The sequence below is a fragment of the Tupaia chinensis genome, unplaced genomic scaffold (assembly GCF_000334495.1).
Source record: "Tupaia chinensis unplaced genomic scaffold, TupChi_1.0 Scaffold000057_1, whole genome shotgun sequence".
In the NCBI taxonomy this organism is placed as follows: domain Eukaryota; kingdom Metazoa; phylum Chordata; class Mammalia; order Scandentia; family Tupaiidae; genus Tupaia; species Tupaia belangeri.
Window position 1 is genome coordinate 8,559,541 of NW_006159515.1, and position 16,816 is coordinate 8,576,356.

A 16,816-nucleotide genomic window follows, 5' to 3' on the forward strand; every position below is an offset into this window, starting at 1 on the left:
TAAAGGAGAAACAAGGAAACTGAAAGATTTGAACAACACTTAACCAACTAAACCTAATAAACAAATTATGAATAAATTTAAAAGCATTCAAATAATATAAAATGTGTTTCCTGACCACAATGATATTAAATAAATAATATCTATAATTTTATTCACTTTTTGATATTAGTGGAGACATTGTGAGTTAGAGAACTGATGACTCAGTTTCACCATGTTCACATCCATCCAGGGAGACCCAAAAATAACAGTGGCTTAAACAAGACATGAGTTTATTTCTGTTGCATATAAAATTTTTGGCTGGCATGGCCCCTCTGATGAGTTTGACAGGCACTCGGGCTCTTTTATCTTATCATCTGCCGTATTCACACAATTTTAGTATCATGGTTCAAGATAGCTTCTCCAGCTCCCAGCTCTTTTCTCTCTGTACTACTTGGACAAAAAGACTAAGGAAGAGATGAACACTCTTCTTTCCTTAATGGCTTGACCTAAACCTATACACACATTTCTGTTCATATCCAATTGAGCAGAACTTGATCTCATGGCCAAGGTGCCTGAGAAGAGGACCCTTCAGCTGAGTGGTTAAGTTCTACCCCTAACAGAGAAGGAGATCATTGATATTGACGGGGGCAGTAGCAGTCTCAGCCATCTCACACATCTTATATCCTCTCAGGCAGGAGCTCAAAGACGACTCAAGTTTTCCTGAAAAATTACTATACAGTTAACATGACACATTGAAAGTCAATTATTCTCTAATGGTTACATGTATTATCTGTTTCCTCTATTTATTGTTTAATGCCTTTGAAGATGAGATCCGTAACTTCTGCTGCTTTTCATGAGTTGTGCCTCAGTGGAGCCTGGCACAGTGTTAGAAACATAACAGGCACTGTATTATCACTCGGTTGTTAAAATGAAATAGGTATAATACCTGAAGAACACAAAATTACATTAACATTTCAATAAATGTGTTCTGAAAAGGTATTGAAAATGTGATTGCTGAAACTCGTGAGTAAATTGATAAGTTGTAGTTCCTCCAAAATACTACTCAAACCATTTATAAGGCTTTGAATAGGTTAGATAACCTATTGCTTATAACACTGTAGCTATTTCAAGAAAAAGAATAACTGTGCTTAAAATTACAGCTGATTCATTTATTCACAGCTGATTAATTACAAGACTTGATCAAAATTAAGCAGTTGATGTGAAACTTCAAAAGAAATTATTGATTCTTCTCAGGAGCACCAGCCAATTAAAACAGTATGGTGCAAGACTGCTCTAGTTCTTCATATTCTAATTTTGGATCTTTTCTCTTCATTTTTTTTAAACAAAGAACATTATATAAAGACTTTAAATTAGCTCTTGGCTTTTCTTATTCAATATCAACCACTTACCAAGTGCCAATCATTTTGCTGAACCCTTCTTTAAAAAAAGAGTTTTGCCAGTGGCATTGCAAATGAAAAGAGATGATGAGATAATCATAGCAAAATCTTACTCCGGTGTGCTGCCTTTTCTTCCTTGATGAAAAAAACCACAGGATATTGTTATGTGGAAAAAGGACATGATGATTCAAAGACCAGACGCTATTTCTTGCCACACAAACAAAATACAAGAGAGCCTTTTAAAAAGCTTGGACATGGATTTTGAGTGAAAGAAGTTTAGGGTATTGATCGCCATAGGTCTTGAATTTCAGATATCCTACAGGCGGTTCTACTTTGGGGGAAAATTTAAATATGAAGATTACAATGTACACAAATGGCAGGGTCCTGAGATAGGGCTCCTAAGACATGTTTGCATGTCTTCAAAATATCTTTTACATTAACTGAGTATTCACCATTGTTTAAACTAACAAATGCACAAGGGTACCAGAATTAGTTCATGCACTGAGGCTCTTGAAATCTCTCTGTAATTTCTATTCCCAGAAACAGTATTTTTCCCATAGCTGATAACAGTACAAAATGTCTATCACTGTTACATTTTCCAATGATCTTGAAAGCAATATTATAGTATAAAAGAAAATAATTCACCCAATAATCTGATATCACCCAAATATAACTATTGTGTTCTCTTCTAATCTTTATTCATGTTTTTCCATAGCTATAATTGTCACAGAAATATTTTATGTTGTTTTCTTCATTTAAAATTAAAATAGAATTTGTGACATCTTCATGTTTATATATAAAATCATTACAGTTATAATTTTAATGAGTGTATATATTCCATTTAAAAAGTACAATATGCCTTCACAGGGCATCTGGAAAGTCTATCACTTTTCTGAAGACCTCATTTTTAAAAAAAAAAATTTCAGTGGGGGGACCAGCACATGGCATAATGGTTATGTTGCTGAACTCCCAAGTAGTCGACCATGGTTCCAGTCCTGGGTTCGATGGTTTAAGACTCATGCGAGAGTGTGTGCATGCATGCACAAAACCCCAAGAATGAAGGGGAAGGGATTGCAGCATGGCCATTCTCCAGGGAGTGATTGCTCACTTTCTGACTCTCTGTCTCTCTCTCTCTCTCTCTCTCTCTCTGTCTCTTTCCAGTGACTGCATGCAGCCTATAGCACAAATCTCTCTTAAAAAACATTTACTGGGGCCAGCAGGTGGCAGTTAGGGCTCTTGACTCTGATGTGGCTGACGGTGGTTTGAGTCCTGGACCCAGTGTGCTTTCTCACTTTCCCTCCCTGTCTCTCTCTGTTTCTCTCTTTCATGAGTGCATATACCCTATAGCAACCTAAAATATAATAATAAGAAGAAGAAATAAAATTAAATAAATATATATATTTTTTTACTAAGTAGCATACTAGATCTAATCTTTGTGTGTTCAAACAGCTATTAAAGAAGATAGTAGTATTTGCTAGGCATCTAGAAAGGGCTTCATATTACAATAGAACTGATAAGAAATATCAAATAGGATAACATGTGATCTCTGGTTGAAACCAACATATATATAGCAAATTATATAAGACAAAGACAGAGGATAAAACTCAATCAAGACTTCAGGTAAAAGTGACATCCTTATCGACTGTGTTATTCAAGGAATGCTCCACCGAGTAGACTGAACTTGGGTAGAGTTTGAAATATGGAGAGAGAATATTTGGATGAATAGAGAGATCTATGGAGACTTCAAAAAGTTAATGGGAAAATGGAAATAAAGTACACATTTATTTTGGCACAAAAATATTTGGAATCTATTCATGGTTTTTTAGAGTATGCATTTTTCATGAACTTTTTGAAAAGCTTGCAAACAGGAAGGGCATTTCAGAAAGGAAACATTACTTCTGAATTTATCAAAACGGGGATTTTGGCAAGAGTAGTGCTATCTGTCCCAGGTGGAAATGGGACTAGAGCTGTAAGTGTACATTCTATTCTTTCTAGTTGTGAAGGTAAATGGGATCCAGAGATAGAGAAGTGGGTAGGTAAATAAACCCACTTTCTTGGCAGTGTTCATACATACAACAAAAGTGGGGAGGGAATTCTAGCCTATAGAACTGTGAGACCATAAATTTCTGTAATGGAGGCCACCCAGTTTGTGGTATCTTGCTACAACAACCCTGGCAAACTAATACATAGTGCTTGTTAAAAGTGCAGGTTCTTAGGACTAGCACATGGCATAATGGTTATGACACTAGACTCCTACGTAGTCAACTGCGGTTCGAGTCCTGGACTCAGAAGCTTAAAACTCACACCAGGTGCATGTGTGTGCATGCCCCAGATCCCAAGAGGAGAATGGAAGAGAAGGGATTGTGGTGTGGCCATTCCCAGAGGGGTGATTTCTCACTTTCTATTTCTTGTTCTCTCTCTGTTTCACCAATGAAAACATATGCCCTATAGTAAAAATCTCTCTCAAAAAATAAAATAAAAAAAAAAACCAGAAAGAAAAAGGTTCAGCTGTTTGAGCCCCATGCCATGCTAGACCTAAACCCAGAATCTCTGGGTGAGGAACCCAAGAGTCTACCTTATAAATCACCCTAGATGATTCTGACATATGTAAAAGCATAAACCTCCTACATAACTTATGCCAAACATTAAACTGTAACATCAACATAGATTTTTCTAGGAGAGATAAACTAATAAAGGTTACAGAGATTACTTTTTAGCAGAAATTGAGATGTTACGCCTCCAATGAAATGAAATAACAAACCTCTATATAGCAATGCATGCAATATACTTTTATATGCTTTATTGTATTAAATGTGCACAACTGTGATGTAGGTAAGGTGCATATTTTTATTAGTCACATTTTCCAAATGAAGAAACTGAGGTTCAGAATGTTTCCAACTTGTTGAACATCACACATCAATAAGAAGCTGAGCGAAAACTGCCAATCAGGTTTGGGTACTTGCTTAAAAAATGTTTGCAGGGTGGGGAACCAATAGTTAGCGTAATGGCTATGTCGCTGGACTCCCACGTAGTCGACCGCGGTTCGTGTCCCGGACCCGGTGGCTTAAAACTCACGCAGGGCGCGTGTGCGTGCGTGCCCAAGATCCCGAGAGGAGAATGGAGGAGAAGGGATTGCGGCGTGACCATCCCCCCTGGGGGGTGATTTCTTGCTTTCTGTCTCTATGTCTCTCTCTGTCTGTCTGGAGAGCGCACGCGTCCTACAGTGAAAATCTCTCCAAAAGAAAAAAAATGTTTGCAGGGTGTTGAAGGTCAAAGACAATAAGCAGGAAAAATATGGCAAATGAGGTCAGAGTAGAGGCAGATAACTAGTCAGATAGAAGCAAGGTATTAATCAGGGTAGTGTCCTGAGTCCAGTTCTATGAAGCAGGAAGTAGAATTGGAGGGAGGAACAAGTTAGGAGTCCTGCCTCAAAGGGGAAACACCAGACTACTTAGGTAACTGGGGTAGCAGATTTGTTTCTGACTTCTAGTTAAATAGCAGGGACAAAAAAACTCCTACACCAGCAACTGAGAATAGTTAGAGGCTACCAGGGTATGACAGGCACAGTTGGCCAGGTCACAACAGAACCAGGCCAATTCATTTCTGACCCATGCCACAAACCTACACCAGGCTGTGCAAACGTAGTTTTAAGCAAGTTTTGGAAATTAATTGAGAACCACCATCTCTCGTTCTCTCTCCCTCTCTCTCTCTCTCTCACACACACATACACATACACACACACACACACACACACACAGAGAGAGAGAGAGAGAAAGAAAATTATAAAGATAAAGAAGAGAAAGGATGCTACTGGCATTTAGATCACTTAACTTCACAGCCACTGACATTTCAGAAAAGTCATGATTGTCACCTTGAGCCCTACAAAAAAGCTGGGGGAAAACAAAGGAACACAACCCAAGTAAGCCACGATTTCAAATAAAAATGCTTTTGATGACTTACGGGTGTATATTGTACTTCTTTTGGAAACTAAATTTTTACTTTGGACACATAGTTCATTCTTAGCATCACATAGGTAATTTGAGAGTATCTGATGTGATCCTTGACTTTAAAAACATTCTATTGATCAGAAATTTCCAATAAACATGGAGGAAAATGAATACATAGATATTTCCTGAAGATGAAAATTAAAACACACTTCCTATTGCTGTATGATTCAAAGTTTCCAAATAATCATTTGTAGGGCCCATTGCCATCTAGTTGTATAAACATAAATGAGTCCAAGATAACACCCAAAGCTCAAAGAGTAATGACAAAGGTGGAAGAGATGGTCTAGTCAGGCATGAAATTGATTTTATAATAACAAATATCTGTTGCCTTCCATGTGCTAAGTAAATAATTCTGAAGCAGGGGGTAAAGATAATAAAAACAAAATCATTAACTGCTTATACTAAATCAAACATAGAAAGAAACCCATTGTCATATTGACCCTGAAGCCTGTTTAATGGCTAATTAAAGCAATTATTTTCATTATGACACAGCCCTTAATCATAGGTGCCTTCAAAGCCATAAGAGAGTTTGGCTGGCAACCTAGTTGGGAGTAGATCTCTATGACACCCCTCCCCACCCCAAATTTACACAGATAATACATGAGACACTGTGCTTAGGTAAGGCAAAAAAAAAAAAAAGGAACATTCAGGGATAAATCCAGTTCTAGGGCTTGCAACAGAATCATAGACCCTACAATCAACCTTTGAAGGCAGGTTTAAGACAATGTCATTAGACTCATTGTTTTTTGGTCTTATTTTTTTCCCCAAAAAGCAAGTTAGCTAATTGAAGATAGTAGAAGTTTATTGTCAGCTTAAAAAGGTCACTTTCATTATCATTATGTCATTCATATTCCTACAACTCAGCGTGGTTGATTAGAATATAATTTTACCAAGAGTAGATTTTCTGGTTCGATGCCCAGATGGGTCAGTTAGCTTTTCTCAGTCCCTTGGCCCCACAACTCATTTTTCAAGCTATCTACTTCCAAATGTGAGACTTTCATCTAAAAGGAATCACAAAAAAAAAATTATAGAAAAAAGAAGTATTAAATTTTTCCAAATTCCAGGGGGCTAGACAGTGGTGCAACAGTAAAATGTAATGCTCTGCAAGGTTGAACAATAGGGGTAGGTTGTGGTTCATGTCCATAGCCCTCCCTGAGTATATCAGGCATGCACGTGAGCATGATCTGGAAGATGGCTGAAGTTGGGGACAGATCCTGGTGTCAAGTCCCTGAAGGGGTGCTGTCTTTCTGTATCTTTCTCTCTGTCACTCATGGAAGAAATAAATTTTTTAGAAACTTCAAATTCTAGCAATTCCAGAAAAGATTCCACCAAGTACTTTATTAGTGGTGACAGCACATGTTCATGGACACAAGTGAAGTAAATACCTGTGTCTGTGTTTCTAGCACCCACTCTTTTTCTTGACATTGCTATTCTCCATATTCCATTGCAGTTGCCAAGCAAGATTCCTTGGTACCATGTGACAACCCCCTTGCCACAGCTGACTGAATAAGAGATTTACATCTTTCCAAATCTGAGTCAAACAGAAATATTTTCCTGGGAGTTTTTAAATCAGAGTCAGAAAATACATGTAAGTCTTTGCTGCTTTGAGTATGGAAACAGCCTAAATTACAGTTCAATAGCTGTTGGTGACCATGTTTTGTCACCCTATACAGGAAACTTGGCCTTAGTTAGAAAGAACAAAGCCACCACACAGAAAGAAATAGAGACAGAAGGTAGAAGAGAAGGGTCTGGCAGCATTCATTCCCATGCTCTGATTGTTCCTGAGGTTCATTTCCATCTGCGCCCTCTCATTGCTCCATTTTTTAACTCTTTGTTTGCCTTCCAAGATCTGCTGAATTCCCTTGCTTTTACCTTAACTAATTTGAGTTGGATTTCTGTCATTTGCAACCCAGCTAATACATACACACTCATTGAAAGGAATTAAAAGAAGAGTATGTCATCCTCAGTTCTGGCATTTGACACTATGTACTGGTTCATCAGAAAAGTCATGACATATTTTTTTCTATGTAAAAATGCATCATGACTGGGAACCAGCAGTTAGCGTAATGGCTATGTCGCTGGACTCCCATGTAGTTGACCGCGGTTCGTGTCCCGGACCTGGTGGCTTAAAACTCACGCCGGGCGCGTGTGCGTGCATGCCCAAGATCCCGAGAGGAGAATGGAGGAGAAGGGATTGCGGCGTGGCCATCCCCCCTGGGGGGTGATTTCTCGCTTTCTGTCTCTCTGTCTCTCTTGTCTGTCTGGCGAACGCACGCGCCCTATAGCAAAAAAACCTCTCCCCCCAAAAAAAAGAAAAATGCATCATGACTTTTCCATCAACTCAATTTCAATCTCAAGAGGAGGTGATACTGCAGCAATGAACAACCCCAAACCTCAGCAGCTTAAAGTAACAAAGGTTTAGTTGTGGGTGACCATAAGGCTGTTTCCTCAGGACAGTTCTGGTTTATGCTTATTGCTCAGTCTCTTAGTCTCCAAAGTACTCTGATTGGAGCAAAAATAGTATAGGGTCACTCTAATGATTTCTCATTTATGCTAACTAGCCATCACAGGGAACCCAGGCAGATAAAATAATCACTATCTCTAACATGCTCCAGACTAGGAGCATCATTTCTATCAACAATTCATTGGCCAGAATTATAGTATATGGCTTCACTCAGTCACAAGGTACTCAGTAAGGCCATTCTACACAGAAGGCCAAGACCTTGAATTATTTCATTTGTACTTCCTTTTCTAGATTTAGCTCTTTGACAAGCTGCATTAGGTCACTTGACAGTCACTGGATGCCTATTTGTTAGACATAGTGCTAACTCTTGAAGAATAACACAATGAATAAGGCACGATCACTGTCCCAGAAGCTTAAAATCTCTTAGTATACCTTAGGGTATCTTTTGGATCATTATAACAGTAATTCACTAAGTGATTTCTGTAAGAACTACCAGAGTTAATATCGCCAAGGTATGGTTCACTCACTTGGTAAGACCTAATTTAAAACAACAACAACAACAATAAAACTGTATGAAAATTTTATATAGCTTATTCTACCAACTTAATTTTAAGTATAGCTTATATTCCTTTGCTATAAAAAATCTGTTCTTGGGAACCAGCAGTTAGCGTAATGGCTATGTCGCTGGACTCCCACATAGTCGACCGCGGTTTGTGTCTCAGACCCGGTGGCTTAAAACTCACACCGGGCGTGTGTGCGTGCGTGCCCAAGATCCCGAGAGGAGAATGGAGGAGAAGGGATTGCGGCATGACCATCCCCCCTGGGGGGTGATTTCTCGCTTTCTGTCTCTATGTCTCTCTCTGTCTGTCTGGCGAGCGCACGCGCCCTACAATGAAAATCTCTCAAAAAAAAAAAAATCTGTTCTTAATTAAATAAGCATAATATAGAAAACCCTAATATAAAATGCTAGCAATGTCTCTTACATATAGTTTACATAGTATTTACTTTTACGTAATAGCTACTGGAACTTCTTTCCAAATCTAGAATTTTCCATCTACTACCACTGGAGCACTCATAACTTAACTTTCCCTGTTATGACTAAAACTGAAACTACATCAAGATGTTCCTGTTCCCATTTCTTAAAGTCTAAATAAGAAAAATTCCTGTACTCATTATCAGAGATACAAAAGTAAAAAGTGTGGATCTAACACCAAAAATGGAACTTGAAATTCATTTTTTCATAGAATATTCTATAAGATGGTGAGTTATTACATTATTAGTACTATATTTTAGCAACCTTGTGAGTGAAATAGCTTTTTATGGACCAGTCTAGAGACTTCAGTACCACTTATATCATTGTTATTAGGCAGAAAAATGTTTTAAATTCCAAGCAACTCAATTCCACATTAATTTTGGAATAGTAACTATTTCTTAAGTTAGGCTTATCTGAATGTGACAGATGCTAGGTCAGTATGATTTAGTGAGCTGTCCAAATAAAGCCTTTGCTTTAAAGTCCATCACTGTTTATCATGGCTGTGTGATAGACTTTCAACGGCTTGGCTTCAATCATTAGACCACCATGTACTGAGTACCTCCTATGCACAAGACAGTATTCTGAGTGCTGGTGCTATTTTAGTGCCCAAGAGAGGTTGGTTATCTCTTTCTTGGTATCATCTTTGCCATTTCCATGGATTCTCTGAATGGCAGGGAGGGCAATGAAACAAAGTCTTGAGAATGCCCTTCCTGTATGGTACCAGGTTAGAGTCATCCAATGAGAAGTATCTATGTAACATTTGGACAGCTTTGGCAGCAGATGCAGGCAGACTCATGAGAAGAGGCAAGTTCTTGAGAATCCCTAAGATCAGCAGTTGCAATTTCCACTGTGATTGGGACATTCGCTGAGACAGCTTTTAGGTAAATTCCTACAAGTCACCTGCTTCCACCACCTGCTTCCATGACCTTCCAAGGTGGTGTAAGCCTCTAGTTCCTTGTATAAAGCCCTTCTTTTTTTTGTATGACCTGGATGGCTGCTATTGTCTCAACCCCAAACTAACTGATATAGCAAGGCAATTCAGTCCTTGCCCATACGTGCTATGTTTCTGTGGGGAAGACAGACACTAAATAACTGATTATACACATTGCTATGTGATTGTCAACGGTGTAATGGAACAAACTCCTACCCATTGTCACAGACACTTGTTAAATTTTTAAGAATTTTGCAGAAGCCAGTTATTAAGCATAGTCAACATTAAAAATTAAGCTATGTAAACCTTCATTTTTGGGGGAAAATACTGGATTTAATAGAAAATATCACACTGTAAACAAGTTCATTAATCCATTAGCTTAAAACAGAATGACAACACAATCAGATATAAAAGCTACAGATGAAATACTGGTACCAAACATAGCACTTAAAGGCCTGAAGATCTTTCCCAGAAATAGAGGCAGAAGTAGCTTTGAACAGGCACAGAAACAGGGAGGCGGCCCATCCACTCCTTGAAGGTTGAAGAGAGTAGAGGGAACGTGGAGCAACAGCCCATCTTGGAGTAGGCGGTGGAAGACAATGGGCACAGGCTTGTACTGAGGTGTTCTGAGAACACCAGACCATAGCAGTGGACCCGACAAGGGTTAGGAGAGCAGGGTCTTGCAAGTAGGGGAACAGTACTAACTCATTTGGTCTGTTGTGGTTGCCATTGACTCTCAAGGAAGTGAGACAGCATGGTGCTCATGTGTTACAACAACTGAACTCAACAACTGAACTTGTGCCCAGATATCACCTGGCTGAACACAACAATAGTGTCTCTTGCCCCCTCTCCCAGATTCAGACTTACTAATGAGTGTGTAAAAGAAAGGAGCCACAGAGAGTCCTTGGGCAAAGACACAGGGCTCCAGTGTTTACTTTCCAGCACCTTACCCTCTTTGTGCTGGAGCCTGGGGGAGAAGTCTTACATGGCTGGACCCTGGAGGCTCTGAGTGTATCATCAAAAGCCATCTCTTTAGTCCCATCCACCCAAATCCTCCCCCAAGATTTCTCCCAGTTCATGAAAGGCTGGCATTGAGAGCAGAAAAACAAAAAACAAAAAACAAAAACAAAACAAAACAAAAAAAACCCAAGATGTGTGTGTATGGGTGGAGGAGGGTAAGGGATGGTTTTCTTTCCATGGCACCTGTAACTAACTGATAAAAGGGACTGCTTCCTTGTATTTAGTTTAGATGCTGAAAAGTCTGTTCCTTAACCAGGAATAATGATTCTGAAATAGGGGACAGATCTGCTCAAGAGGAGTTCTCGAGACTCTCCAAAGAGATTGTGTCCAATATATACAAGCCTTAACTCCTTCCCACTTAAGAATCAGTACACATAAGGATAGAAATTCCTGACGGGAATGTTCTACACATGGGAACAGTGGCAGGGGTAAAACACAAAGCTAAAAACTCTTCATCTGGGTGTGGCAGACATCAAACTAATGGGAGTGCCTTTTTCAGAGATTGTTTTCTGATTAGGTTGCACACAAGTCATTCTCCCTATAGCTAGTTCTAGACCAGGCCCCTAGCCTCACAGCCAAGAAGAGTAAGTTCACCACTTATGTGGAGTATCCATATTGGAATGAGGCAATTTCCAGAAAGACTTGCCTGTCTATGAGGTACTTGATATTTGGTCCCAGCACAGGCTAATCACTGTACAGTTTCTTAGAAGACTGGCTTTTCTCAATGTCTTTCTCTTTGATACTGTACAAGGGATCTACCAACTTGTTATGAGCAAGCATTAAACTTTTGAAATATTTGACAGTCTTTACTTTCAGCTCCAACGTGGCATCCTCGTCACACACAAACACGGTGCGGGGATGCTGCTGGAAGGCGGATATGGTCCACATGTGGGTCACACCCTCCTCAATGGCCTTGTACAGAGCGAATGCCTTGTGAGCACCTGTGATGAGGACCATCACCTCTCTAGCATCCATGACAGTGCCCACACCCACTGTCAGGGCCATGGTGGGTACCTTAGCCAGATCTCCATCAAAGAACCTGGCATTGGCCAAGATGGTGTCTATGGCCAGTGTCTTTATGCAGGTCCTGGACACCAGACTGGAGCCTGGCTCGTTGAAGGCAATGTGTCCATTGGGGCCGATACCTCCAATGAAGAGCTCAATCCCACCCACAGCCTTGATCTTCTCTTCAAAGGCATCACACTCAGCCTGTAGGTTCACTGCATTCCCATCCAGGATGTGGGTGTTTTCTGGTTCTATGTCAATGTGCTTGAAGAAGTTGTTCCACATGAAAGAGTAGTAACTCTCTGGGTGGTCTCGAGGAAGGCCCACATACTCATCCATGTTGAAGGTCTTCACATATTTAAAGGACAGGTCCCCATTTTTGTAGTACTCGATCAGATTCTTATAGCAGCCAAGAGGAGTGCTCCCAGTGGGCAGCCCCAGGGTGAAGTACTTATCTGGCCCTGAGTTAAACTGGATGATACGGTTCCTGATGTATCTGGCCGCCCACTCGCTGGCCTGAGAATAGTGGTCAAGGATGATAAGCTTCATCTTGTCTCAGATGCCTCCTGTGGCGGCTGCAGTGACTTTAAACTTCGAATAAATTATATAAAAACAAAAGTGATAAGTACTTTAAGCTGAACATTTCCTATTGTACTGTCAAACCCCTAAGGTTATGTACATTTATTTACATATGTGTGGTAGAAATTACATATAACACTTGCTACTGAACTACTCGATTCCATGTTCAGCACCATCACATCGACAGTTTGCTATCACCACACTGGGAGTTTTTACCCCACTGAAATCAGCACACACTACAAATCAGGGAGCTTGTTTTTCCTCTTCATAGTGCCAGTTGTTAAACATTTACCAAAATATTACTGATAACTGTGATAAGTACTAGAAATAAGTATATGATTCCATAGACCAGAGAGACTCTGCTATAACCAGGGGTTTCAAGGAAAATTCCTGAAGGAAGTGATACTTGGAGGTAGTTATACTTGAGTTAAGCTCTGAAAGTTGGGGGTAAAGGAGTAGGAAGAAAACTCTCTGATGTCTCTTCATCTTCAATAAGGACCCCAGTCCTATTGATCAGGAGAGAGCTCATCCTCACAATTTCATTTAAACTTCATCACCTCCTTAAATGCGATATACCCCTATGAGGTTGGAGCTTGAACACAGAAATTTTGTGGGACCATAATTCAGTCCATGTAATATAATATAAGAACATATATCATATATTTGGTTCAAATATTCAAGAATATAGTCTTTATGAAATTCCATTAGTGATCATGATAACAATTTCTGAATATAAATGTATGATATTCTCAAAACTGAATGATATAAACTTGAAATAGTATGACCTAGTTATACCATTTGTACTTGGTATCTCATATATTATTATATAAGTTGACATATAATATGTGAAGTAATACAGCATTACCCACACACCTTAAAAACCACTCATGAATTACCTCCTTTCAAGCCGACAGTTGAGAAGGTTGACCACTGACAGCATCAATGCTGTCTCTGTAAGGCAGCAATACCTTGGCTAGTAAACAGAAATGCCAGCAATAAAAGTATCCCTTGAACCACACTTGACTTTATAGTCTGGAAACATTCCTGTTTATTTTTGTAACTACTGTACTGTTATTTTAATGTGGAGTGCTATTATAATTTATAATTATTTTTATATCCCATAACAGTAGCCCAAAATTCACTAAGTGCTAGTGCTATTAAATGTGTCCCCAAATGAAGACCCATGGAGTAAAAGTAGATGTTATTAAAAGTTATGGAAGGGGTCAAGGTTTTATGGCTTATTTATTCATGTGTTATTTTTATGTTATTTGATATGCATAAAAAGTATATTTAAAACTAAAATTACACTACAATTGTGCTAGATTTATGAAGTCTGGGAATGCATCCCTTATATTACAATTTATTGCAATAGAAAAATTAGTGTTGAATTATGTGAGTTTTGAAAAACGCAAGGTCTTTATGAACCTATTCCTCACATAAAATGCAACTGCCTCACACGCACAACTGAGAAGCCTGGACAGCTTGTTAATGTGGAGATAGAGCAGCAGGAGTCACTGTGCTGCTCCCGCCTGTTCAAAAACGTACATCTCTGTGATTATTTAAATAACTTCTATTAGACAAATAGTGTCCATTTCCTTTTGTTAGCACCAGGATGTTATTGATATAATAATATTGGGCATGCTCACCCCAAAGGAATGAGCTTTTATTCTAAAGTCATCTTTCCCAAAGATCATTTGATATGTGAGACACACCTCCATCCAGATCATTAATGTGCAATTCTGCCAGGAAGCAAGAGGATAAGCAAGATGATCTGATGTCCTTCGCAGTCTGATAAATGTAGGTGATTGTTGGCAGTTCATAATGTAGCTGTGTTAGATTTTATCTTCCCTTCCAGCCTACCTCCTCTGTTCTAATCAACAATCTCAGCCACTTGGAGGATCATCTGATAAGGCTTGTTGGTCACTAGCTCCCTGCACACAATCCCTCCCTCCCAACTGTGTCCTTGGGTCAACAGGGGGAGCTCAGATGTACCTGGTTACCAGTCTGAAGGTCTTATTCTTTTCCCCAGATCCACTCCCAACTTGTCCTTTGCTAAGCCCATTCCTTTGGGTTCTTTCATGGTTAAATACTCAGAATCTGTTCCATGTCTGGTCTTCTCTATCAGCAAGGTCATCCATCACATGGTAAGCCCCAAAGTAACTAATCTCACAACAGAAACAATGTATGTACCTTTCCCTCCTACCAGCCCCAACACACATATAATATTCTTGATTTTTTAGCCTAACACAATTTTTCATCCTAGTTGGAACCACCTTGCAAATGTTATAGCACTCGCATCATTACATTCATAGTTTTAAATTTACAAAACAATTTACATTAGCATGAAGAAAATTTTTAAATGCAACCTAATAGTTGAGATCATTATAGTACTTAAAGTAACTATATGATATTATAGTACATAGTGTCTTGACAAAGCCTAAGATATTTAATAACATAAAAGATATTAAAATAGTTAGGAGAACAGATTCTCCTTTCCCATTGGGAAAAAGCAGAAAGAAAATAGTGTAGAGGGGATGGGTGATGGCACAGTGGTGATGCCTCTGGACCCCCAGGAGAAAGGTACTGGGTTCACATCCAGGACCTCCCTGAGCTTGTCAGGCACATGCACACAGGCTCCTGATTAGAGCCAGCTGAGACTAGGAGTGAATCGCAATGTGGGGACCTTTCTGGGAGTGTCTGTTTCTCTCTCAGAAAAAGTGCATTTTAAATATTCTTAAAAAGAAAAAGGAGAGAAGATAGCTCAGATTGAACCCAGAAGTATATTAGACTTAAAGATTTAGAAATCGTTATATAGAATCAGGCAAAGAAATCTAGCATACTCTTTCCTATTAATGTGAAAGGTAAGAAAGAGACCAGCGGATGGCCTAATAGTTACATCACTGGACTCCCACATACTGACTGCAGTTCAAGTCCCAGAGCTAGCGGCTTAAAACACACTGGAAGCAGTACATCCATGCCCAAAATCCTGAGAGGAGAATGGAAAAAAAGGGATGGTGGTGTGACCATCCTCCCTAGAGGGAAATTTCTTCTTTTCTGTCTCTCTTGGGAATGCATGTGCCCTGTAGCAAAAATCTCTCTGGTGGGGGGGGTGGGGTGGGAGGTTGGGGGGGTGGCGGGGGGGAACACACGAGAAAGAGAAAAATGAGAGATGCCACTCTTTCTGGAACAGTTAGAATATCCAGCTCAGGGCAGACAGGCTGACAACTCAGTTTAGGCAGGTACCATATTTGTTTTGCTCACTTTTGATTTATCAATACCTGAAACATGTGTGGCATATAGACATTTATTGAATAGACATCCAATAAATACTTGTAAAATGAATGAATGCCTAATCAAAATATAAAGTCAGGGGCTGGCAGGCAGGTGGTGTGGTGGTTAAGGGCGCTGGACTACCACACAGTCGACCACAGTTCAAGTCCCTGACCTACCAGCTTGCTTTCTCACTTTTTCGTTTCCTCTCTCTCTTTCTCTCTCTCTCTCTCTCTGTCCCTCTCTGGTCAAATTTAAATAAATAAACAAAATGAAATAAAATAATTCTTTAAAAAATATAAAGTCAAATATGTTAGTTACAGTGCACTCATTTTAGCCAATTCTCATAATTACTAAAAATAAAAGGTATCTTAGAAGTCTCAAAGGATGTGCTTAAAGTCCAATGGAGAATTAGTGCAAACTAAGACTTTGGGTCTCCTAGCCCTATTTCCTGTCAATTAAACAATCACAGAGCTCTGCTACACTTTTTTGAAAAAAGATGAGTAAAATTTGAGTGGGGCATCAATAAACATTTAACATACCATATAAAAAGGAAATCTTGATTTTCACATTTTCATTGACACACATATACTGCATAAATCATTAAGTGAGAACAACAGTTAAATTGCTATTTCCTGTCCCTCTGCCCAGACCTCTGTCCCAGGTGATCTCAGAAACTTTTCATATAACCCCACATTCACCTTACAAATTATTCTCCAACCTGTGCATGGAGTGATGCCTATAACAGCTCTCTCAGGATCAGGATAAAGAATGAGCACACGCCTCCTAATGGAAGTTTGGGTCTCTAAAACTGGTAAATATAGATGGCATGCCAATCTAGGAAGCACAAAGAAGGAGAGCTAACAATGTATATTTCACCCAGAACATCAGACTACTCAACAATCAAGTCCCTGAGATTCAGTAATTGGCAGTGGATTCAGGCTGAATTAAAATACTTTGTGTTCAGGGCCAGCAAGTGGCATGGAGGTTAAGGCAGCTGGATCCCACATGGCTGACTTCACAGTCTGAGTTCTGGACCTACCAGCTTGAAAATCACACTGAGTACTCTCTCTCTGGTGAACACATATGTCCTAATTAAAATAAATAAATAAATAAATAAATAAATAAATA

At 39.3% G+C, this 16,816-nt stretch overlaps 2 protein-coding genes across 2 annotated transcripts in view; both read right to left on the reverse strand.

The window, feature by feature from the left end:
• HS6ST3 (heparan sulfate 6-O-sulfotransferase 3) overlaps positions 1–16,816 on the reverse strand; it is a 790,122-nt gene that overhangs the window by 586,500 nt on the left and 186,806 nt on the right.
• LOC102476259 (glucosamine-6-phosphate isomerase 1) lies at positions 10,133–12,411 on the reverse strand. Its single transcript, XM_014592410.1, has one exon. It carries the CDS (start codon positions 12,383–12,385, stop codon positions 11,516–11,518), a length of 870 nt encoding a protein of 289 aa, XP_014447896.1. The 5' UTR covers positions 12,386–12,411; the 3' UTR covers positions 10,133–11,515.